This window comes from Artibeus jamaicensis, unplaced genomic scaffold (assembly GCF_021234435.1).
Source record: "Artibeus jamaicensis isolate MK-2021 breed Jamaican fruit bat unplaced genomic scaffold, CSHL_Jam_final contig_1526, whole genome shotgun sequence".
Classification (NCBI taxonomy): domain Eukaryota; kingdom Metazoa; phylum Chordata; class Mammalia; order Chiroptera; family Phyllostomidae; genus Artibeus; species Artibeus jamaicensis.
The window spans coordinates 2,027,035-2,049,710 of NW_026521297.1; the positions used below are offsets into that span (position 1 = coordinate 2,027,035).

The following is a 22,676-nucleotide window of genomic DNA, read 5'->3' on the forward strand; positions in this document are numbered from 1 at the left end:
GCCACCTCCTGATGACCACAGGTCCACACTGGCCCGACTCGGCCACCCAAACTGCCTCTATTCCAATGCCCAGTGTCTGGCAAACCCAGTGCTTGGACAGAGGCCATCGGCTGGGGCTGGGAGGAAGGCAAGGACCTCTGAGCCCAGCCCCTGCCCCTAACGCTGGCCCGAACCCCAACTTCGCCTGAGCAAGTGACCACTCAACCCAGCCCAGCACCCGGGATGCTGCGCCTGAGCTGCCAAGAGACCACCTGTGCCTAAAACCCAGCCTTCGAATTAACCCTGACTGTGCGTGTAACCTCACCCAACACCCAACGCATTCCCAGCCCCACCTGCACGGGCCGCCTCCAGCCCCCGCGTCCACTCTGACCACCCCCACTTGTCCACTCGGTCAGCAAATCTTTACCGAGCACCAGCTCTGTGCCAGGTACGTGTCCTGGGACATGAGGATGAACACCTGAGCCACCTGCTTTGGATTCACGGAAAATCTACAGGGGAGGCTGAGGATCCTGACTGGTCCAGGCTGGGGAAGGTGCTGTGAAGGAATCCACCGTTCAGAGCCATGTCTCCGAGGGCAGAGGGAGCAGGAAAGCTTTGGCTGGATGGGGGGGGGGGGGTGTCTCCTGTGAGGAAAAACCACTGGAGCTGAGACCAAGATGATAAAAAAGGAGGGGACCATGCAAAGGCCTGGGGACCCGGGCTTTTAGGGAAACAGCCCCATTTCTTTTCTTTCAAATGATCGCCTGAGGATATATATTTTTAATTATTGATTTTAGAGATGGGGGGGTGGGATAGGGAGAGAGATAGAGAGAAAAAGAGAGAAACGAATCCATCAGGGGCTGGGTTGCCTTCCATCCCGCCCCAGGACGACCTCCGGCCAGCGGAGCCAGCGGCCCGGGCCGGAGCCCCATTCCGCAGCCTTGCCCAGACACTCCGGCCCTCAGTCCCGCACCTGGGCCCAGTAGACCCTGCCTCCGTGTCCTCCCCCCATAGCAGGGGACCAAGAGACAGCCCACAGGCAGCAGGGGCGGCTCCCCAGGCGCCCAGGATGGTGTTGTCACCTCGGGAGGCGTGAAGAGCAGGCAGGGGGGGGCCTATTCCGGCCGGCTGGGTGAGGGTGGGGGCCGGACCGCAGCCTGCCCTGAAAGGGCAGACAGATAACGAGCCCTTCCCAACCCCGGCCCCAGAGAGGGAGGGGTTTCCTGACAGGAAATTGACCTCCTCTAACCCCCCCTCCTCAGATCCAAGCTCTCAGCAGTCCGGGCCGAAGCAGCCTCAGGACAGGACCGCGGCAGGGACGACGGAGGGGCCAGGCACTGAGCACAGAGGTGAGAGGGCCGGGGAAAGGGGGCAGGAGTCACGGCCTCCCGGGAAAGTGGCGCAGCCCAGAGCTGGGGTGGCCTGGCGTTCGAGAGAACACTTGTCCTGAAGCCGGGAGAAACTGGGGGCACAGACAGAATCTGGGGCCTGACTGCCAGCGAGGGGACCAGGAGAGGCGGGAGCAGGCGGGGGCTGCGGGGGAGACTGGGGGTCCGGAGAGGCTGCGAGGGAGGGGGGGGGGGGGCTCGGAGCCACCCAGGGAGAAGAGCTGAGACGTGGTGGCTGCGTGTGATGTCCTCCGAGCGCAGGTGGGCAGGCAGAGGCGGGAGACGGATGAGTGTTCCGCTCTGTCCCCGAGAGATGGGGTCTGGGAGATGGTAGAGGAGGCCCGAGGGTTGGGGGGGGGTGATGGAGCAGGTGGGGGGCACAGGTCGGGAGCGAAGACCTGGAGGAATCTGAAATAGGCTGGGCCGGTGGCTGGTCATCTGGGGGTCAAGGCGCGATGGAAGCCCTGTTAGTGAGGATCAGGCCTGGACGTACAACTGGTCAGGGCACACTCCTGTGGTGCAGGCCCTGAGGAGCGAAGGCGAGGACTTCTGCAGACAAGTCGGGCCGTCTGTGGAGGGTTTGGGCACTCGGGGAAAGGCTGGCAGCGAGGAAGAGGAGGAGGAGCCCAAAGAGGGAAGTTCTGGTGGCCAAGACATCCTGAAGGGCCTGGGGGCTCGGGGATGCCTCGGAAGTGAGTCAGGGGCCGGGCACCGGCAGGCGGCCGAGGGGGCTGGAGGGGGCAGGATGTCGGAGCCCGTTTGCAGAGGGGGTGTTGGAGCCAGGAAGGGGAAAGACGTCGGGGCCAGTTTTGGGAAAGCGTTGCAGCCAGGTCCGGGATGTCGGTTCGCGGGTACTGGATCCGGCACGGGAGTGGGTATGGACGCCGGTGTGGGGACGTCCCATCCAGCCTGGGCCGAGTTGGCTTCCTGGGGAGGGAACTCGAGCCTCACTTTGTGAACGGGTGGTGGGATTGCGGAGGGGTGTTGGAGCCAGTCCTTGGGGGAGATGGAACCATTTGGGGGGTGAGGGGCATTAGAAGAAGCCTGTTTGGAAGGTGAGAGAAGGTGAAATCAGAATTTGGAGAACTGTGCCTCTGAGGAGTGGTATCGATGGCCCTCAGCCCGGGGTAGGGGCGAGGGCAGGGGCTCCAGGCAAGGGGTTGTCATGGTGACTGCCTCCCTGGGGGGTAAGGGACCTCCAAGACCATAGAGAGGCTGGGCGGTTGTGTTTCTACCAAGAGGAGGCTTAAGACAGGACAGCTGAGGTCTAGAGTCTGAAGTCAGGAGCAAAGAAGGGGGCCCCCCACTGGGTAAGGGCGACGGGCTGGCCCACTCTCAGCTCCTTCAGCATCAGCCTGGCCCCAGCCCCCCGCACCCCCACACAGCAGCCCGGTCCTGACCCCATCCCTCACCTGCTCAGACCTGGTTCAAAACCACCCACCCCCGAGTCCAGCAGTGGGACACCTGGCCCTCCACCCACTTCGGCCACAGCCACACAGTGGAATAGTAAGTAGCGCCTAAAATAAGTGATCTCCCTGCAAAAAAATCAAACTGCAGGATCCACGTGGAATGAGAGCATTTAAAGAAAGTCTGAGACCGTGTAAAAGGATGTGTTGTTGTTTCTGGATGCAGGCCCGTGTGGGCCTGGGGTGAAAGTCCGTCGTGTGGCTGTTCCAGAAGCCGCTCGCCTTGGGCGAGGGGTGAGCCAGCAGGATCGGCGCGGGCCCCGCAGGGGTCAGCACGCGCGTGATGCTTGGTTCTGAAGAAAAGTCGGAACGCATCCAGCCAATGTTTGCGTTAGTTGGCACTAGGATTGTAAGCATTGAGTTGCTCATTAAGTTTGTTCTCTAGACTTTTCTGAATGTTTGGACTATTTCATCATTTCCAAAAGCACTCTTCCTCGGCTCCCCAGGGCCCTTGGGAGACAGACAGCCTGAGTCCCTCATCACGGCAGTCCAGGTCCTTTGTGGCCTGTTCCTCAGTGACCCCGTCAGCCCGACTCATCATTCCTCTTCCCCACAAGGAATGAAGCCTTTTCTTCCTTCCTTCACTTCCTGTTTATCACCCATTCATTCCCCAAATGCCTGCCCCTGGGAGCTGAGGACACCGTGCCCGACCCTGCCCTCTGGAGGCTCACAGTCTAGTGGGGGACACAGAACCACCCCCAGACAATGACAACCCATAACAGGCTGGAGTGAGGTAGGGGAAGTCCTGAGGGGGGCATCTGACCCAGTCCGGGCATCAGGGAGGGCTTCCTGGAGGAGGGGGCACTAGAGCTGAGTTCTAAAACATGGCTGGAGCCTGGAGAACAGGCTTCTCTGTAAAAAGATCAACAGATGCCGCCCTGGCTGGTGTGGCTGGTGTAGACTGAGTCCCAGCCTGTGAACTTAAAGATTACCAGTTCGATTCCCAGTCAGGGCACATGCCTGGGTTGCAGGCCAGGTCCCCAGCTGGGGGTGTGTAAGAGGCAACCGACTGATGTATCTCTTGAAAGTCAACATTTCTCTCCCTCTCTTACCCTCTCTCTATAAATAAATAAATAAGAAAAGGGGGCAAAAAGGGGGCTTAAAAAGGATCCACAGGTGTCAGAGTAAGGAGGATGTGGGATCTCTCTGCTGAGGAGCCCAGCTGGCACTTGAGGGGCCTGAATTTTGCCCCGAGGGCACTGGGGAGCCACGGAAGGTTAAGAAAAGGGGAGGGCAGGTTTGTGCTTTAATAAGATCCTCAAAGGTAGACTGGAGGGGCCAAGACTAGAGTCTGGAGACCAGGGAGGAGGCAGGGAAGCAGGAGGGGACTTGGACCGGAGTAGGGACCATGAAAAGGGAGGGAGACGGGGGACCAAGTAGATGAAATGGTTGGAAGCTTCAGGACCCGTGAGGGCACAGACGGGGTCTTCCTTGGCCACCGCTGAGTCCCCAGTGGCTGCTCGGGGCTGAGCCCGTGGCAAATACCTAGGCATTTGCTAAAGACTTTATTTATTTATTTTGAAAGAGAGGAGAAGGGAGGGAGAGAAACATCAATGTGTGGTTGCCTCTCACGCGCCCCCTACTGGGAACCTGGCCAGCAACCCACGCATGCGCCCTGACTGGAAATGGAAACGGCGACCCTTTGGTTCACAGGCCCGTGCTCAATCCATTGAGACACACCAGCCAGGGCATATTAACCATTTAAAAAATGTACCATTCAGTGGCAACTAGTACATTCACAGTATTGTCGACCATCACCTCTATCTAGCTCCAGAACATTTTCATCCCCCTAAAAGGAAACTCCGTATCCATTAAACACTCACGCCCCAGTCCCTGTCTCCCAGCCGACGGAGACCCCTAATCTTTCTGTCTCCGTGGAGTTGCCTATGTGACTATTTCCCAGGACGTCGTGCTGAAGGAACGAATGGGGCAGAGGTGGCAGGGTTCTGACGGGACCCTGGAGATGGGGCAGGTGCACAGGCATGTGGCCAGGAAAACAGCAGGGCCTGGTCCCAAGCCATCTGTGCCCTTTGCCGAAGTGCCACCTTGAGAGAGGGTCTTTCCTCCCTGAGCCTCTTTCTTTCTTTGAAGATTTATTTATTTTCAAAGAGGGGGTAAGGGAGGGGGAAAGAGAAGGAGAGAAATCTGTGGGAGAAACACTAATCGGCTGCCTCTCACACGCCCCCTACTGGGAACTGGCCTGCAACCCAGGCATGTGCCCTGACTGGGAATCGAACCCTTGACCTTTTGGTTTGCAGGCCTGCACTCCATCCACTGAGCCGCGTCGCCCAGGGCTCTGAGGCTGTTTCTTCATGGAGTATGGGGGGGGGGTCAACTAAAAGGACAAACATGCGGGCAGGAGTTGCAGGGCGCGGGCCCGGGTGACCGTGCTCTAGCAACAGCCGGGGCTCTGGGAGCAGGCAGGTCTCCGTGCGCGTGGTGCCTTTGTCCCTGAGTGTCTGTGGGACGTCAGGCGAGTGCCTTTGCCCTGCTGAGCCTGTGTCCTCATCTGCAAAAGGGTCATAGTGATCACCTCGTGGAGGGTGAGGATTCAAGGCCTCAGTGAGCGCTCAGCCTACACGCAGGCGTCGTCCTCCACACCGTTCATGGCCCGTTATTTCTTCCCCAGGTCCCCGCGCCTGTCAAAATGCCCATCCTGAAGAGTCTCAGGGTGGCAGATTCTAAGATGCCCCGGGCCGGGACCCTGCCCGGGAGGTCCTCTCGGAACCCTTTTGAGGACGGGCCGGGGCTGGAGGAAGAGGAGACTGGGCGGCTGGGGAGCCTGCCCAACGGAACGCCCTGTGGCCGCCGCGCCACCCTGGAGAAGCTGGCGGGCCTGTCCCCCTTCCGGCTGGGCTGGCCCCCCAGCCGGCGCGCGGGCAGCCCGGGCCACGGCAACGGGCAGTCCCGCTCCTTCCTGGGCCGAGTGCTGCCCCCCGGCATGCGGAGGAGCTCGGCGGATTTCGGCCTCCTGGCCAGGCTTCAGGGCGGCCGGGCGCAGGCGGACGACGAGGCCACCGGCGAGGCGGCGGGCCGACTGGCCTTCCTGAGGCTGGGGCGCGGGCCCAAGCCCCGGCGCGCCTCCCTGGCCGAGAGGGTAGTGCCTGCCGGCGAGGCGGCCCCTGAGCCGCCGCCCAAGGCCCGGGAGCCCCCAAAGATGAAGGAGCCCTTGTCAGGTGAGTCCCGATCCCGGGGGCATCACAGTGCCCGTTTCCACCCCCGCCCCCGCCCGCCTCCCAAGGCCAAGGCCAGCGCGTCCCCTGCGGTCCAGGTGCCCGCCACCGCGCTCCACCTTCCGCCCCCTCGCTCAGCCCGCCCCTCTCTCCACCTGCCGTCTTCAACCTGACCCCCAGGTCCAGTGACAGGTGATGGCCGTTGGTCCCACCTCCTCCAACCCCCTCCCACACCCAGTCCCAGCCCTTTCCCTCCCGACTCTCTACCTCACCCTCAACCCCCACCCCCTTTCAGAGTATCCGCATCAAGACCTTGACTTTATGCCCCTCCCTAACCTCCACGCTCCACCCTGTCCCCCTGCCCAGCCCCCACCTCACCCTGCTCGTCACCCTCCACCCCTTCTCCTCTTCCACCCGGCTCTGAACAGCACCCCTAGCTAACTCCATGCCAACCCTAAATGCCCCCAGCTTGACATTGAACTTCAGACCCACCTCCAGCCACGTCCAAGTGCGTCACCTTCCAACCCAGCCTCTCGGCCACGTCGGCCTTCACTTCCTGACAAATCGCCCCAAACCTCCCACCCACCACCTGTGGTAGTTTCTCCCGTATGAGGCCGTAATAAAGTCCCCAAAACTAGAGGGTTAACACTGTGGAAATGTGTTCTCTCACAGCCGGGAGGCCAGAAGTCCAAAACCCAGGTGTTGGCAGAGGGCTGTGCCCCTCGGAGGCACCCTCCCCGGCCTCTTCTGGTGGCCTCTCCCCTCCTTGCTGACACCCTGGGTGTCCCCTGGCTGGTGTCTGTGTCACGCCAGCCCTTGGTCTTCACGGGGCCCTCTTTGTGACTCTCCATGTCCCCTTCCATCTGACCAGGTCTATCTTGCTACAAGGACACCAGTCACATCGGATTAGGGCCCAATGTATGACCTCGCTTTAATTCCGATCGCCTCTGTGAGGCTCCAGTTTCCAAACGATGCCTCATTCTCGGTCCCGGGGGTTAGGACTTCACATGCTTCCTTGTGTGGGGGGGACAACTCAGCTCGGACCACCAGTCTCTGTCTCCTCAACCCCAATCCTGTCCCAAGTCCCCGTGTCTCCCCCACATTTCTGGGGAAGGGTGGTTTCTCCCCATTTATTCCAACCCCGTTGTGATCTCCACCTGGAGACATATCACATCCTTATCCCCAACCCACCGCTTCCTCCAAACGCCACCTTTGACCTCGTCACTCTGCCCAACACCATGGCAACCGCCAGCCGGCCCCGCCCCATCCTGCCGCCCCTTTTTCTAATCCTGCCGGGCAAGTACAACTTGGAGGACCCTCTCTCCTCTCCAGTCTCCCTCCTGACCCCCGCCCCCAGGTCCATCTTCCCAAGCGCCTTCAGCTCCACGCCCCTCCCCAGCCCCCAGTTTCAACCGCACCCCCAAACTCAGCATTCACCCCGTCTCCACCCCATGCGGAGTCCCAGAGGTAACCCCCTCTCCCAGTCTCCACCTTCAGCTCCATCCGTCCACAGTCCCAACTCAGCTCACGGGCCGTCTTCAAACCCCGCCGCTCTCTCCCTCCTCAACTGTCCCCCAAACTCACCTCCACCCACACCCCCAAAGCCATGCCTCCCCCAAACCCCAGAGGCCACTCTCCCGTTCCAACCCAAATCCCCACCCTAATCCCCAACTCCCACCTTCATCCCCACCCCCATCTTCCTCGGTGTCGCCGACCCCTCATTCGACCCCACCCCCAAGCTCGTCTCCATTTCCTCCCCCTGAATCCCGGCCCCTAGCCCTCCCCGGGGGGCGGCCCCCGCTGCCCCAGCGCTGGGGGGCCTCCGGAGAGCCCGCGCCGCGTCCTCCGGTGCCCTCCACATCCTGGCCGGAGGCTATTTCAGCCCCTGCTCCCTGGGGACTGGGAGGGCACGACGGGGAGGTGAGAAGGGGGTGACTGGAGCCCCCGCCTTCTGGAAACGGATGGGCAGAAATAGCGCGGGCCAGGAAATCGTTTCTGTGCCAGGGAGGAAGAGGAGGGGGGTGGAGGTGTCGGGGTAACCCTGGGCCACTGGGACCCCCCTCTCTCGGGGGAGGGGGGGGTCTGAACTCATCGGAGTGCCAGGTCACCCCGCAGCTGTCTGCACCCCCAAAAGACCCATCTCCTGGTAGCCTCTCCCTCTGTCCAAGCCTCCTCCCTGCCTGCCGGCCCACCGGCCCTCCATTCCTCTCCCCCCCTCTCAGCCCCAACGCACTTTTCCTACCTGACCCCTCAGCTCCCCTGATCTCCCCATTCCCTGACCCGCGCCCTGACACCCTCGCCTCCTGCCCTGACCCCTCCCCCTCTGACTCCCCTCCCCCAATGCTCTCACTAAGGGGACACCCTCTGTCTAGTCCTTTGACCTACTTCCCGTGTCCAGACGCGCTCGTCCAGTGCCCAGGCCTCTCTTCCCTTCCCTAACCTCTGCTGTGCCCTCCCCCCAGTGCGGGCCCTCTCCCCGCGCCTCCCCCCCTCCCCCCCCCCCCCAAACCCGACTCCTCTCCTTCTCCCGCCGCTCCCCTCCCCCTCCTTGGCCTTCCTCCACTCTCTGGTCTCCTCATCCTCCTCCCTCGACCTCCCCGCACTTCTGTCCCGCCTCCTCCGTCCTCGACCACCAGCCCTCGATTTCCTCATCCCGCCCCTGCCCCCCAAACCCGTCCTCTGACGCACCCCCTCGTCCCCCTTCTCCTGAGCCACCCCCGACTCCGCTCTCTGCCCTACACCTGTCGCCCTCCCCCGGCTCCATTTCCCTCACCTCCCCCGTTTCCCCCTGCCCGTGTTCCTCGCCCTGACTCCCGCTCTGCCCCCACAGTGCTGGAAATCCTGAGTCTGATCCAGCAGCGCGAGCTCGCGCGGGCCGACGAGCACATCTTGGAGCTGGAGGCCGAGGAGTTGGCGTCGTCGGGGGGCGGCGCGCCCGGGCCGCCCAAGGTCGAGGGCGCCGGCGGGGGCCGCCGGGCGCGCGACGTGGCGCTGCTGTACGAGGCTCTGCAGCGCGAGCTGTGGGCGCTGGTGCGCGAGACGCTGGCCGGCCCCGGGCCGGGCGTGGGCGCCGGGGCGGGCGCCGTGGCGCAGCTGGGCCAGGTGCTGGTGCAGGAGGAGGCGGCCGACGGACGCCGGGGACCCGGGGCGGCCCGCAAGCTGCGCGCCCGCTGGGCCGAAGCGGTGGAGCGTGCGGCTCGCGAGCGCCTAGAGGCCGCGGCGCCCGGGGCGCCCGGGGGCCTGGCCGCGCAGCTGGAGGCACTGCGGGCGCGGCTGCTGGAGGACATGGGCGTGGTGCGGGGCCGCCTGGCGCCCGCCTACCCCGCGGGCCTGGGCGCCTTCGGCGTCTACCTGCGGGGCTACCACGCCGCGCTGGCCGACTGGCTGGGCGCCGCCGCGCGCCGGAGACTGCCCCTGGCCGACCGCTACGCGCTTCTGCACTGGCACCACCAGGTGTACCCCAGGTGAGCTGGGGCCGCCTGGGGACCAGACCCCCCCACGACCCCGCAGAGCCGACCCCCACTCGGCCCCGCCCTGGCCTCTTCCGTTCCCGAGCACCTTGGAGCAGCCGGCCCTTCGATTCTAACCTGAACACCGTTGGCGTTTCCAATCTTCATCACTAGGAGGACATTTACGACCCTAGAATTTTAGCGCTGCCTGCTCTTCCCGGGCCAGAAAGTTAGAACTCGGGTCCTCCCGATTCTAGAACCTCAGCCCTATGGACCCCTCCGGCTCCAGAATTTAGCGCCACCGACCCTTCTGGTCCTAAACTTTGGGCACTGGTGACCCTTGGAAAGTGGGACCACAGGGGGGACCGCGACCCTGCTCTCTCTCTATAGCTCCGAGGGCACTAGCGTTGTCCACGCTTCCAGTCTTAGAAGTTTAGGATTAATGACGCTTCCAAGTTAGAACCCAAGTGCCCATGAGCCCTCGGAGCCTACACCTTAGCCAGTCCCGTCTTTGGGCCTGAGAAGCGTGTCCCCGTTGATCCCTCAGTCCGGACCGGAGCACCGGTGGCCCCCTCCCTGCGCTCTGCAATTTTAGCATCTAGAACTCGGCGCTGTTGAGCCTCCCAGCCCTAGAATCTTACCATGATCAAGGCTTACACCCCCAAACGCGCCCCTTCTCGTGGCTGGCGGGGCGCATGGGGGGGGGCGGGTCCGGCCGGCGGCGTATGGTGATTAGCCCTGACTGGGTCACCTCCCCGCTCTGGGGAAAAGGGAGAGACCACGACGCACAAACCACAGGTTAGGGAGCGAAGGAGGTGGTGGTCTCTCAGACAAAATCGGGAAGAACGAGAAGGCAGCAGCTCCCAGCACTGACCGCCCCCCATCCCATTGGGAAACTGTATTGATGACATTGTTGCAGCATCCAGAGAGGGGTCTGAACCATTGTCGGGGATGGTGGAGCCTGAGTTAAGTCTGATCTGTAGGGAGCCGGTGCTTCTGGCTGAGGGATGCCCTGAGGGGGAGCCTGCTGTGTGGGTGGGTAGTGGGATGTCAGGGGGCAGGGGTGTGCAGGGGTTCCCAGGTGGGGACCCAGGGCTGGGCTGGGCTGCGGAGGTCTCCAGGACCAGGCCAGGCGGCAGGGACTGGGGGCCGGGGTGGAGGGGAGCTTCAGCCTGGTGAAGCCCATCGTGGGTGAGACCCTGCATGCCAGATGGTGGAGCTTGAACTTGACTATAAGTCTTGCCCAGACACCTTCCACCAGGGAGCTGACTCAGAGAGCTGGGGCCAAGGGAGCCCCAATCCCAGAGATTTCCTCTGAGGGATGAGCAAAGCTGGTCCCAGGAGAGGAAGGGAGTGGCCCAGGGTCACGCCCTGGGTGTGAAGAGATGGGGACGGGGGCGGTCAGTCGCTCTGCCCCACCTCTCACAGACCTCCCTGTCTCTTACCCCCCCCCACCGCCCCCAGAGAAGTCTTAGGGCTGGTGGACACGGTCGCCCTGGAGAACGGAGAGCTAGGGCCCCTCCTGTCGCCTGGCACGGTCCGGGGCTTGGAGGACGAATGTGTCACAGACGTGAAGGTACCTGAGACTTGGCATCGGTGATTTGGGAGGGGGGAGCGAAGGAGGAGGAGGTGCTTTGGGGGGAAGAAGGGCTCACACTGGGTTGGGGGGCCTCTCCCGTCCTGCTTTGCATGTTCTTATTCCTCTGTCCCTTTGTGGACTTCTGGATTCCGACCGAAGGACAAAAAACCAAATCCATACTGAACCCTGGTGTCTTACACTCAGTGCCATATTCTCAGCACCCAGCTGGGCGAAGAGATGCTCAGTTAAGATTCAATATATTCAGACGCTCAAATCTTAGAGCAGGAGACGGTCAGTCATGTCACCTCCCCTCACAGACCCAGAGACCCACGGCAGGAAGGCACCCAGGCAGCCTGCACGGAGGCAGGGTTGGTGGTAAACCTGGCCTGACACTCGAACGTGCCCAGATTCTAGACTCAGTGAGCTAAAGGCAACCTCGGGCCAGAGAATCGGAGGTGACTTAGCTCAGCATCCCAGGCCCTGGGAATCTTCGAATCCCAGCATCTGACAATCTTGAGTGTCTTATTATTATCAACCTGAGAGCAGAGTCTTACAGCCATGAAATCAGGGGCACTGACCCTTAAACCCTCTGGGCAGTAGAGGGAGGAAGCTTCAAACCAGACTCTTACCTAACATGCAGCAGCAATGGGAAGGGCTTGGGGGTGTTTAGTGGTCCAGCCTCCCTAGCGCCACTTTGAGGAGCTCACTGGAAGAATCCAGACCTGCTTGGGGCTAAGATGTAGGGGGTTGTGGCGGGAGGAAGTTGGGGGAGGGGAGGCGGAGGCTTCCCGGCGCCTCCCCCACCCACCCCTGCCTCTTCTCCCCTCTCCCCACCACAGGCTCAGACGCGCGCGGCCCTGCTCCGAGCGCTGCAGGAGGACGAGGAGCACTGGGGGGACGCGGAGGACACGCCCAGCAGCCTGGCCCAGGACGTGTGTGAGGTAGGGGCCTGGGGTCGGGGAAGAAGAAAGAGACTCAGCCGACCGTGCGGGGTGGGAAAGGGGGGCGTGGCCCGTCCTCACCGGTTCTCGCCCCCTGGACCATGCAGCTGCTGGAGGAGCACACGGAGCGGGCGCCCCGCATCAGCCAGGAGTTCGGGGAGCGCATGGCCCACTGCTGTTTGGGGGGGCTGGCCGAGTTCCTGCAAAGGTAGGGGGCGGGGCGCAGGCGGGGGTGGGAGGGGCGTCGGGGTCAGGGGGTGCGGCAGGAGGGAGAGACAGGGAGGGAGGAAGAAGAGATCAGGGCCTGGAGGGCAGGGGGCCCGTGGAGGGGGTCACGGCCTCTGCCGGGCTGAGCGCTCGGCAAGGGACCCTTGTCCAACCGAGTTCCATCTGTCACGCGCCCACCAGCTTCCAGCAGCGCGTGGAGCGGTTCCACGAGAACCCAGGAGTCCGGGAGCTGTTGCCCGACACCTACATCAGCAGGACCATCGCCCTGGTCAATTGTGGGCCCCCCCTGAGGTGAGAGCACCCACACAGCGTGCGGGGAAGAGGGCCAGCGCCCACCCCGGGGCAAGCTGGACTGCGGGGCCTGGATCCTGCCTGGGCGGGGATCGCAGAGAGGCGTGTCCCTGGCACCTCAGCATAAAACCCGGGACTCCTGGAGCGAGCCCGAGTGTCACAGAGCAGAGACTTGTAGTCACCAGAACACGGGGGCGTTAGCTCTGGCCCAGTGACTCCGTGAGTTAGACCGTCCTCCAGCTACACCAAGGCTGCGGGTTCGATCCCTGGTCAGGGCACATAGAAGAACCAACCATTGAGTGCTTAACTGAGGGGGACTTAGTTATAGACGGTCTCTCTCTCTCAAAATAAAATAAGATCTACAAAAAATGGACTTAGGGTTCCAGAAACTTAGAAACTAGACTCTTAAGAATTACATTTTTATTTACCTTTTCATCTTACTTTCCTTTTTTGTTAACTTCAAACAGAGAAAATCCTTATGCCCACCACACACACACACACACACACACACACACACACACACATACTTCCAAGTAGAGCCAGTGACTGCTCACATCCCTGTATCTTCAGGGAACATGTGAGACATTATACACAAGCAGACACATGTGTATCTCCTCCATGCGCTTGGAAATATATTCAAATAGACACCTACATACTATCCCTTTTTTTTTTTTTAAAGATTTTATTTATTTATCTTTAGAGGGGAAGGGAAGGAAGGAGGGAGAAAAATATCAATGTGTGGTTGCTTCTTGTGAGTCCCCAGCTGGGAACTGGCCTGCAACCCAGGCATGTGCCCTGACTGGGAATCGAACTGCGATCATGTGGTTCACAGGCCTGCGCTCAATCCACTGAGCTATGCCAGCCAGGGCCCCTATCCCTTTTTTTAAATAAAGATTTTATTTATTTATCTTTAGAGGGGAATGGAAGGAGAGAGGGAGAGACATATCAATGCGTGGTTGCCTCTCGTGCGCCCCCTGCTGGGAACTGGCCTGCAACCCAGGCACGTGGCCTGACTGGGAATCGATTGTTTGGTTCACAGGCCGGCGCTCAATCCACTGAGCTTACACCAGCCAGGGCCATACTCTTTCCTTTTAAAAAATAAAAATGGGGAGATATAAAACACACTATGCCCCTGCCCCTTTAACCTCTTGGATCGCTTTCTGGGCGCACACGCGGGGCTCCTGCCGCCCTTTTCCATACCGAGTGGAACCCCACTTCTTGGACACACTGGCCTTTGTCTGACACACCGCCCCCCCGCCCCCCCCCCCCCGCCCCCCGCTGGGTAGCTGGCTCCACTCTCTTGCAGAGAAACACCTGGTGCCCCTGCTCTGCCAGGGACTCGGGGATACATTTCCACAAGGGGGCCCGCTGGGGTTTGGGCAGAAGGTGCCAAACTGCCCTCGGTGTCCGTTCAGCTTTAGAGGGTCCCCGCCCCTTACAATGACAGGAAATGAGAAGAGGAGAATTGGAGAAACGCAGGTGCCCAGAATCCCGAACTCTGAGAACGGAGACCCCCCCCTCTTACCGAGAGGAGCAGACGCGGGGAGCCTCCTTTCCCCCCCAGCACCCTCGGGGCCCCCACTCCTTCCACAGCCCCCCAACCCCCCCCAGTCTCCCAGTCGTCCTCCCACGCATCTCAGCCCCAGACCCTCCCCAGAGGCCCCGACTTTCCCAGTCCCCCATCTGACCCGTCATTCCTGTGTCCCACAAAATAGGGTCCATCTAAGGAGGGAGGCAGGTCCAGGCGGGTGGGCTGAATGTTGGGGTTCCCTGACTTTTAACCTCACTGATCCCCACAGGGCCCTGGCAGAGCGCCTGGCCCGGGTGGGCCCCCCTGAAAGCGAGCCGGCCCGGGAAGCAGCGGCCTGCGCCCTGGACCGCGTGACCCGGCTCTGCCACCGAGTGCTGGCCGACCTCCTGTTCCAGGAGCTGCAGGTGAACCAGGCCACGGCGGCCGGGCGGGGCCCTGCCGGGACAGAGGGGCACACCCCCCAACCCTCAGTTCCTTCCAGCTCATGACTCAAGAGTGTGGGAAGCAGGCAGGGGTGGGGGTGCCGGCCATGTCTGGGCTATTTAGGGGCCTAGGGAGACACAGGAAGGAAGAGGCGGGAGGGTGTGATCCAGGGGAGAGAGAGAAGCCACCAACGGGGAGGGGGGGCCTTGGGGTTTGGGTGGAGCCCCCCCCAGAGGTCCCCCAAGTCCCTGCCCAGCCTCTCCTAGTCTCCAGAGCCCTGTCCACCTTCACTGGGCTCCTGTGTGTGCCCAGAGGGGGCTGGGTTCAGAGGTGGGTGAGGGTATGTGGGAAGGGTGGCAGGGGAAGGAGACTGAGGTGTGAGGTCACGGCGCACGGTCGCAATGCACGTCCAGTCCCCGCTGTACCTCAGACCGTCCCTCCTCCTGGGTTCAGAAGCCTCCAGGGCTCCCAGCTTGCTCAGGGCAGAGGCCAAGGTCCTTGCCACGGACCCCGGGGCCCTGCACAGGTGCCCGTCCCTCTCTGACCTCAGCTCCACCCACTTTCCCGCCTTGCTCACTCTCTCCACAGCGCCCCCTGTTGCTCCCGAGCAGACAGACACAGTTCAGCCTCAGTACCCTTGCACCTGCTGTTCCCTCTGCCCAAAGCGCTCTTCCCACCAATAGCCCCATAGCTTCCTCTCTTGCCGCTTAGAAATCTTGACCCAGGTGACACCTTCTCAGCGAGACCTCCCCTGACTGCCCTGTCAAAAATAGACCGGAACTCTGGCCGGGTGGCTCGGCTGGTTAGAGCGTCATCCCTGCTAGGCCAAGGTTTTGGGTTTGATCCACAGTTAGGACACATACAAGAGTCAACCAAAGAGCCCTGGCTGCTGTGACTCAGTGGATTGAGGACCAGCCTGAGAACTGAAGGGTCACCAGTTCCATTCCCAGTCAGGGCACATGCCTGGGTTGCGGGCCAGGTCCCCAGTAAGGGGTGCACAAGAGGCAACCACACATTGACTTTTCTCTCCCTCTCTTTCTCAATGTGTGGTTGCCTCTCAGGTGGCCCCCACGAAGGACTCGGCCTGCCACCCAGGCATGTGCCCTGACTGGGAACCGAACCAGCCACCCTTTGGTTCATAGCCTGCACTCTATCCACTGAGCTACACCAACCAAGCTGTTTCTCCCTCCCTTTCTCTCTCTCTAAAAATAAATAAGTAAAACATTTAGAAAAGAACTAACCAATAAACGCACAACAACAAAATGATCTTTCTCTCTCTGAAATCAAGAAATAAAGCTTAAAAATAAAATAATTAAATAAAATTTTTTAAAAGGGGGTGGGGTCAATACTGTACTTGAAAAATAATTAAATTTAATAAAAAAGAAATAAAGCTTAAAAATTAAGTAAAACAGACGCCCTCACTCCCTGATCTATTTGTCACCAAAGCACCGATGGCCACGAGCCACGCTGTCTTATGCTTTTTTAAAAATCTGCCTTTCCCCACTGGAATGTGAGTTTCTCAAGAGCAAGGGTTTGTTGGAATGTTTCTAAAATAGCTTCTTGTCATGGAAAATTTCAAACATACACAAAACCAGGCAGAATGACAGAATGACCTCCCATGGACCCATCACCCCGCTCCCCGAGTCCCAGCCCCCGGGGCTGGGCTTATCCCCCCCACTTCTCCGGCCCGCCCCCCACTTCTCCGGCCACTGCATTCTTTCCAGGCAGACCCTTGACATCCTGCCGTCATCCATCAACACTCCAGCCTGTATCTTCGGGAGATAAGGAATCTTTTGTAAACAAACACAACCTCAGTGCCATTTTTTATATGGGACACAAAGAACAATAATTCTTTCTTTTTTTAAATCCCCGCCTGGGGATATGTTTATTGATTTTAGAGAGAGAGGAAGGGAGAGAGAAACATCAATGTGAGAAACATCGATCAGTTGCCTCCCACATGTGCCAGGACCGGACTGGGACTGAACGCAAGCTCCATATGTGCCGTGACCGGGGATCAAACCCGCAACCTTCTGGTGAATGGGGATGACGCTCTAACCAACTGCGCCACCTGGCCACGGAAAGAACAATAATTCTTGGTTTTTTTAAATTATTTTTAAAAAGATTTTATTTATTTATCTTTAGAGGGGAAGGGAAGGAGAGAGGGAGAGAAATATCAATGTATGGTTGCCTCTCGTGCGTCCCCTGCTGGGAACTGGCCTGCAACCCAGGCATGTGCCCTGACTGGGAATTAAACGGGCGACCCTTTGCTTCACAGGCCCGAGCTCAATCCACTGAGCTACACCAGCCAGGGCAACAGTAATTCTTAATATCATCAAATATCACAGTGGCATTTAGATTCCTCTGACCTGCGTCTGATGATGAAGCATTTGTCTCCTTCTGCACTGTGTCCCCAAGCGTTCTGTGATGTGTCTGTCCCCTGTGGTCCAGCCAGGGCTGGGCCCCCAGGAAGGCTCAGAGTGTTTGTTGAGTGACTAAATGAACAAGGATGTGAATGGAAGGAGTGAGTTGGCGAGAGAGGTTGGGGGTGTCGGGAAGGGGGTACAGTCTTTGTCCCGGGCCCAGCTACATGGCTTCCAGGTGGGGGGACCTCGGGTAAACCACCCGTCCTCGGAGGGCCCCTGCTCCCATGGAGGGCGCAGGAGCTCCAGCCTTCTCAGAGGCTCTGAGGCAGCAGTGACTGTGGCCCCGGAGTGCTTAGCTGGGGCCCTGTCCTTGGGTAGTGGCCATTGTCACCTTTGTCCACGTACAGACTTCACAGCAATAGTGACACATCCTGAGCCAAGAGCTGTACTGAGAACATCAGCTGATTTAATTCAGACTGGATTTTCAGCAAAAGCCCACAGGCCCCATTTTTGGAGGCTTAGAAAGTGGGGGGACTACTGTTCTGGCCGGTGTAGCTCAGTGGACTGAGTGCCGGGCTGCAAAACCAAAGGGTCACTGGTTCTATTCCCAGTCAGGGCACATGCCTGGGTTGCAGGACAGGTACCCAATAGGGGGCGCACGAGAGGCAACCACGCACTGATGTTTCTCTCCCTCTTTCTCCCTCCCTTCCCCTCTCTCTAAAAATAAAATAAGAAAGAAAGAAAGAAAACGGGGCTACTGCCAGGCTGAGAGAGCAGAAAGGGGTGCTGGGGCCAAGTGGAGCAGGGACCTGCTTCAGACCCCACAGGCCACCCGCTGAGGTCTCCCGGGACCTCACACACCTGGTGGCCACCCAGACTGCTGTGTGTCCCCTCCCCCCACAGGCGGTCACTGTCTGCAACCTCTGACCACACCACCTGAGTCCCCCGCCCCTTCAGATCGCAGCACCCCCTTCCCCTCCTTCCAGCCTCCCGCACCCTGTGCTGGGCCTGGGGACTTCTCCAGACTGTCTTGGCAGCCAGCAACCTTCTTTTTGGTCTCTTTGGTCTTCTGACCAGCAAGCCCATCTGAAATCTGAACCTTCCTCACACTTGCCTCTGGTTGAGCCGCTCCCTCTTCCATCTGGCCCACAATGGCCGTCATCAAGGCCTCCGCGCTGGTGTCTCCTCCTCCAAGAAGCCCTCCTTGACTCTGCCCTGACTCAGACATCCTTTCTGAGCTTCCCACACCCCCGCCTGGGCTCCCCGGCTCCAGCCCTGCACACTCTGGGTCCCCGCTGTCTGGGGACAGGGTCCTTCTCCCCGTCAGGACTCTGTCCCCATGAAGGTAGGGCTGGGGCGGCCTCAGTCAGCGCCGCGCAGTCCGGGGTCAGCTCGGAGCCGGGTCTGGGTGCAGAAGGAGCGCGGCAGGACGCGGAGCCTGACCCTCGCTCCTCTCTCTGCCTCCCAGCCGCACTTCAACAAGCTGATGCGCCGCAAGTGGCTGAGCAGCCCGGAGGCCCTGGACGGCATCGTGGGCACGCTGGGCGCTCAGGCCCTGGCCCTGCGCAGGATGCAGGACGAGCCTTACCAGGTGCGCCGGCTGCGGGGCGCGGGGCGCGCTAGGTGGCGCTGTGCCGGGGCCCGCGGGGAGGCGCGCCCGCGCGCGTCGGGGTGCAGGGCCGGTGCAGACGGCGTGGGGGCCCCCGGGGGCCGGGGCTGGGGGGCGCGCAGGAGGCGGGGGCAGGGTGCCCTTCGGGGGCCGGGAGGGGGTGTCTACGAGCCGCCCAGGGGCAGGGGAGGGCGCATCATCAGACAGGGCAGGGGTCGCTGTTGGGGGGCAGGCGGCAGGGAGGGGGCGGGGTCGCCAGCGGCTCACACCGGCTCGCGTCTCTCCGGGTCCCCAGGCGCTGGTGGCGGAGCTGCACCGGCGGGCGCTGGTGGAGTACGTGAAGCCCCTGCTCCGAGGACGCCTGCGCTGCCGCTCGGCGCGGACCCGCAGCCGCGTGGCGGGGAGGCTGCGGGAGGACGCGGCGCAGCTCCAGAGGCTCTTCCGGCGGCTGGTCAGTGCGGCCGGGGCGAGGGCCCCGCAGGGCCGGGGCGGGGGCGAGGCACAGGCGCTCACCCGACGTTCAGCCCAGGGCCACCGGGGACACTCCGGTCCCTGCCCGTCGCGGCTAAACCCCGGCTTCCTCACGGTGACCGCTGCCTCTGGGCGCTTCTGAGAATCCCCGTTAGGTGGAGAGTCGGGTGGGTCGTGTCCCGCGAGGGGCGCGGAGTGGCCCACACCCCGCACACACGGGCCGCTCGCTGTTCGGAGCCCTGAGGTAGGAGCCGAAGGCGGCAGAACCCCCGGATCTCAGCGACCCCGAGCCCCAGAATTTTAGATCAGCAGCGCTTCTTACTCGTGAGCCCGGTGGGAATCGGCGGGACCAGAAGGGCCTCGCCGCCCGCAGCCCCAGGAGCTCCTGGTCCGGGCCCCGCGGGGACAGAACCGCTGCCCTTTTGTTGGAAATGGTCTCGGGAACGCGGAGCGAACCCTCGTGCGCCGCTCCCCGAACGCCCAGCCCCGGGTTTGCAAACCCGAGCTACGTTCTGCGAGGTGATCCCGTGCCCCACGTTCTCTGCAAAAGCTAGAAATGGCTTCTATTACGGATTTTTTTTCTCTCCAAATTTCCAAAGGTTTTAGATAAGCTCTGGCCGCAGCGCGTCCTCGGCCTGTTGTTACAGACGAGGAAACCGCGGCCCGCAGGGGGCGAGGCCTCGGGAGGGTGGGCTGCGGGGAGGGGCGCGCCGGGGCTGAGTGCGAGCCGCGGACCCTGTCCTGCAGGAGTCCCCGGCCTCGTGGCTGGACGCCGTGGTGCCCCATCTGGCCGAAGTCCTGCAGCTGGAGGACACGCCCAGCATCCAGGTGGAGGTGGGGGTGCTGGTTCGCGACTACCCCGACATCAGGTGAGCGCGCCCGGCCGCGCCGAGCTCCCCGGGCGGCCTTGGCATCCGTCCCCGCGTTTCCTGCCTCTGGGGCGAGGGAGGGAGGCGGCGAGCGCGTCGGACGGCCGTTTCCTGCGGGAACCAGGGCATTATTAATACGGTTTCCCTCCTTCGGCTGCCGCCGCCGCCGCCGCCAGGGCTCAAAAACAAACAGGCGAGCACAGGAAGCGCCCGGCAGGGGGGCGCGGGGCGGCGGCGGCAGGAAGGGCCTGCCCGGCGGGGGAGCCGCGGGGGACGCGGGGACTTGCACGGGCGCAGTCGGGCGCGCACGCACCGCCACGGCGGCGGGCGCCGCTCCGAGGCCCGCGGACCGTTTCCTTTCCTCCTCTGTGCGGTGGGAATAGCAGTGCTCTCTCCATAGGATTATTCACTTGTATCATCATCGTCATCGTCAGCATCATCAATGGCGGCAACGGTAGCAGCGCCAGCCCTTGTTTATTAAGTCCTTATGTCCCCCCTCGGAGAAAGCATCTTAGGTGACCGCCCTGTACTAAAGGGCAGCCCGTGCCAGGTCCTCGGCACCCTCTGAGTTGGGCAGAACCTGAGTGCGTTTTCCCAGGGTCCCAACTAGCAAGTAGCAAAGCAGAGACTTGAAGCTGGGCAGCAGCGGGCTGCCTCTGAACCTGGCGCCCCTGGCCACCTGTGAGTTCGGATGGCGGTGGTAGGGGGACCCCAAGCACACAGACATCTTTTACCCAGAGAGACAAGAGCCCCCACCAACAGGGCGCGAGGCTGCTCCGGGCCCAGGTGCAGGGTTGAGGGTGAGGACTCTGGAGCCGTTCCGGGTGGGCTGTTCTGGTTCTGGGCCGTGGAGCTCATGTCCGTGGGAAGGCACAGGCCCCTGGATTCCATGGGGGCGTGGACCCAGCATTCCTGCTGGACTGGAGTTTCTGAACTGGAAGCTGGACTTGAGTCTGAGGCTCAGTTTGGAGAGGTTTGCAGCTTGCGTTTTGCAGTTCACTGGAGCTGGCAGGTTCTCCGGCCGCCTTTTGGATGAGAGTTTTTGGAGATGTGAGGATTTGAAACCAGGGAGGGGCGAGGGCGCACTGGCGGAGGCGCTGAGCCAGAATGAAGGGAGCAGTGAGGTCCCCGGGGCTGTTGGAAGCGGAAGTTCTGGGAATAAATGTGGGGTTCAGTTTTTTGAGCAGAAACGTGCTGGAGGTTGTGGGCTGTGGTCCAGACCCGGGGTCTGCAGCTGAGGGGGGCGAAGGGGTCAGTCTGGTTGCACTGGGTTCAGGGGCCAGTTTGGAGCATGGTGTTTCCGGAGTGGAATTTTGGTGGAACCAGAACTGGGGACTGGGTCCGGGGTGAAGCGAGTGAGGCTGCAAGGCCTACTTTGGGGCAAAGCTCCTAGACCGACCCGGGGCCAGGTGGAGCCATCTGGAGTCCTGTTTGGGAGGAGGGCGCTGGAGCTGCGGGGCTGAGGAACCCCCAGACCTGGCCTGGGGCGAGGTGGGGGTGGGATGGGAATGCCCGCCCCCTGCTGGGCTGCATCTGAGTGGTGCTGTGGGGCCCAAGGGGAAGCGGAGGTGACCTTCGGTGCTGTTGTAGATGCCAGAGCTTAAAACAGCCGTGAGGGCAGCACCCAAAGGGGCGTGTGGGAGCCACCCAAGCTAAGCTGGGGCTGAGGATCGAAGGTGATTGTCCTCAGGAGCCGAGCCTGGGTGGCAAGGCCGGGTCCTGTGCTGGGTTCCGAGGCAGGGGCTCCGGGACCCACTGTGGGAGGGGGTTTGGAAATGGTTGGAAGCGAGGTTCTGGAGGAAGGGTGGCATGGGGGAGAGGCTGGGGGTCGGTGCACGAGGGGATCTGCAGGGGGGCTGATGTGAGGGGCGGCACTGGGGGGGGCTCCTGACAGGAGAGAGCTCTGGTGCGCAGGAGGAATCTGTCCTGGGAGGGATGCGCGTCAGGTGGGGTCCGCAGGCCGGCTGGGTGTCGGGAGCCCAGACCCCCAAGCACCTGCCCCTTCCTCACACGCAGGCGGAAGCACGTGGCCGCCCTCCTGGACATCCGCGGCCTGCGCAACACAGCCGCCCGCCACGAGATCCTGGCCGTGGCCCGGGACCTGGAACTGTCTGAGGGGGGCGCCCTGTCGCCACCGCGGGACCTCGCCTTCTTCGCAGACATCCCCGTGCCCCGCCCGCCCTTCTGCCTCGGCCTCCCGCTCGTCCCGGGCTGCCTTCCCCCGTCCAGGTTGGCCAGGCCCAGCCTGGCCGGCCTGTCCTGCCTTCGGCCGCCTTCTCCGACACGACCCCGGGCCCAGCGCTGAGACGGCCCCAGCCCCGCCCTGAGCGCCCCCATCTTTGCTGCTGACAGGCCGTCCCCCTGACACCCTGCCTGGGACCGCAGAGCCCTGGGATGCGGAGGTCCTCCGAGGTCGTCTGGTCCCCAAGCCCCCTGTACAGAAGAGAACAGGGGTCAGAGGGAGCGAGGACTCCCCCCCCCCAGACCAGCAGACCCGGGCCCCAGCCCAGCGGGTGGCGGGTGGCAGTTGGAAGACTCTACAGAAATATCCCAGCCCCCCCCTCCCTTTCCCCTCACCTCAAGGTCTGGCCCCAATCCAACGTATTAAGGAATGTACGATACTTAGAATAAAGAGGTTTCTATTTAACACAAGGAAAGGCTGAGTCCCCAGTGTGTGGGGGGAGGAAGGACCCGAGGGCAGGGCCCAGGGCCAAGGGCTTCTCACACGCCCAAGGCCGGGCGAGGGTCCAACTCTCGGGCAGCACGGTGGCCACTGAGACCCAGTGGACCAGGAATAGCCAGGCCACCCTGTTCGCACGGAGTCCCCAGGCTGCGTGACTCCGCAGCCGGTCCTTGGCCGCTCGGAGCCAAGAGCCCTCATGTTGTCTGTCTCAAGTGCCTCTCCTTTCCTGGGCC

At 61.9% G+C, this 22,676-nt stretch overlaps 1 protein-coding gene across 1 annotated transcript; it reads left to right on the forward strand.

Moving 5' to 3' along the window:
* Positions 1-1,231: 1,231 nt before the first annotated feature.
* EXOC3L2 (exocyst complex component 3 like 2) lies at positions 1,232-22,404 on the forward strand. Its single transcript, XM_053668858.1, has 12 exons — positions 1,232-1,328; positions 5,463-6,009; positions 8,837-9,470; positions 10,920-11,031; positions 11,874-11,975; positions 12,083-12,183; positions 12,384-12,494; positions 14,294-14,429; positions 18,280-18,402; positions 18,716-18,871; positions 19,639-19,760; positions 21,777-22,404. The coding sequence occupies exons 2-12, from the start codon at positions 5,481-5,483 to the stop codon at positions 22,063-22,065; spliced, it is 2,415 nt and encodes an 804-aa protein (XP_053524833.1). The 5' UTR covers positions 1,232-1,328; positions 5,463-5,480; the 3' UTR covers positions 22,066-22,404.
* The last annotated feature ends 272 nt before the right edge of the window (positions 22,405-22,676 follow it).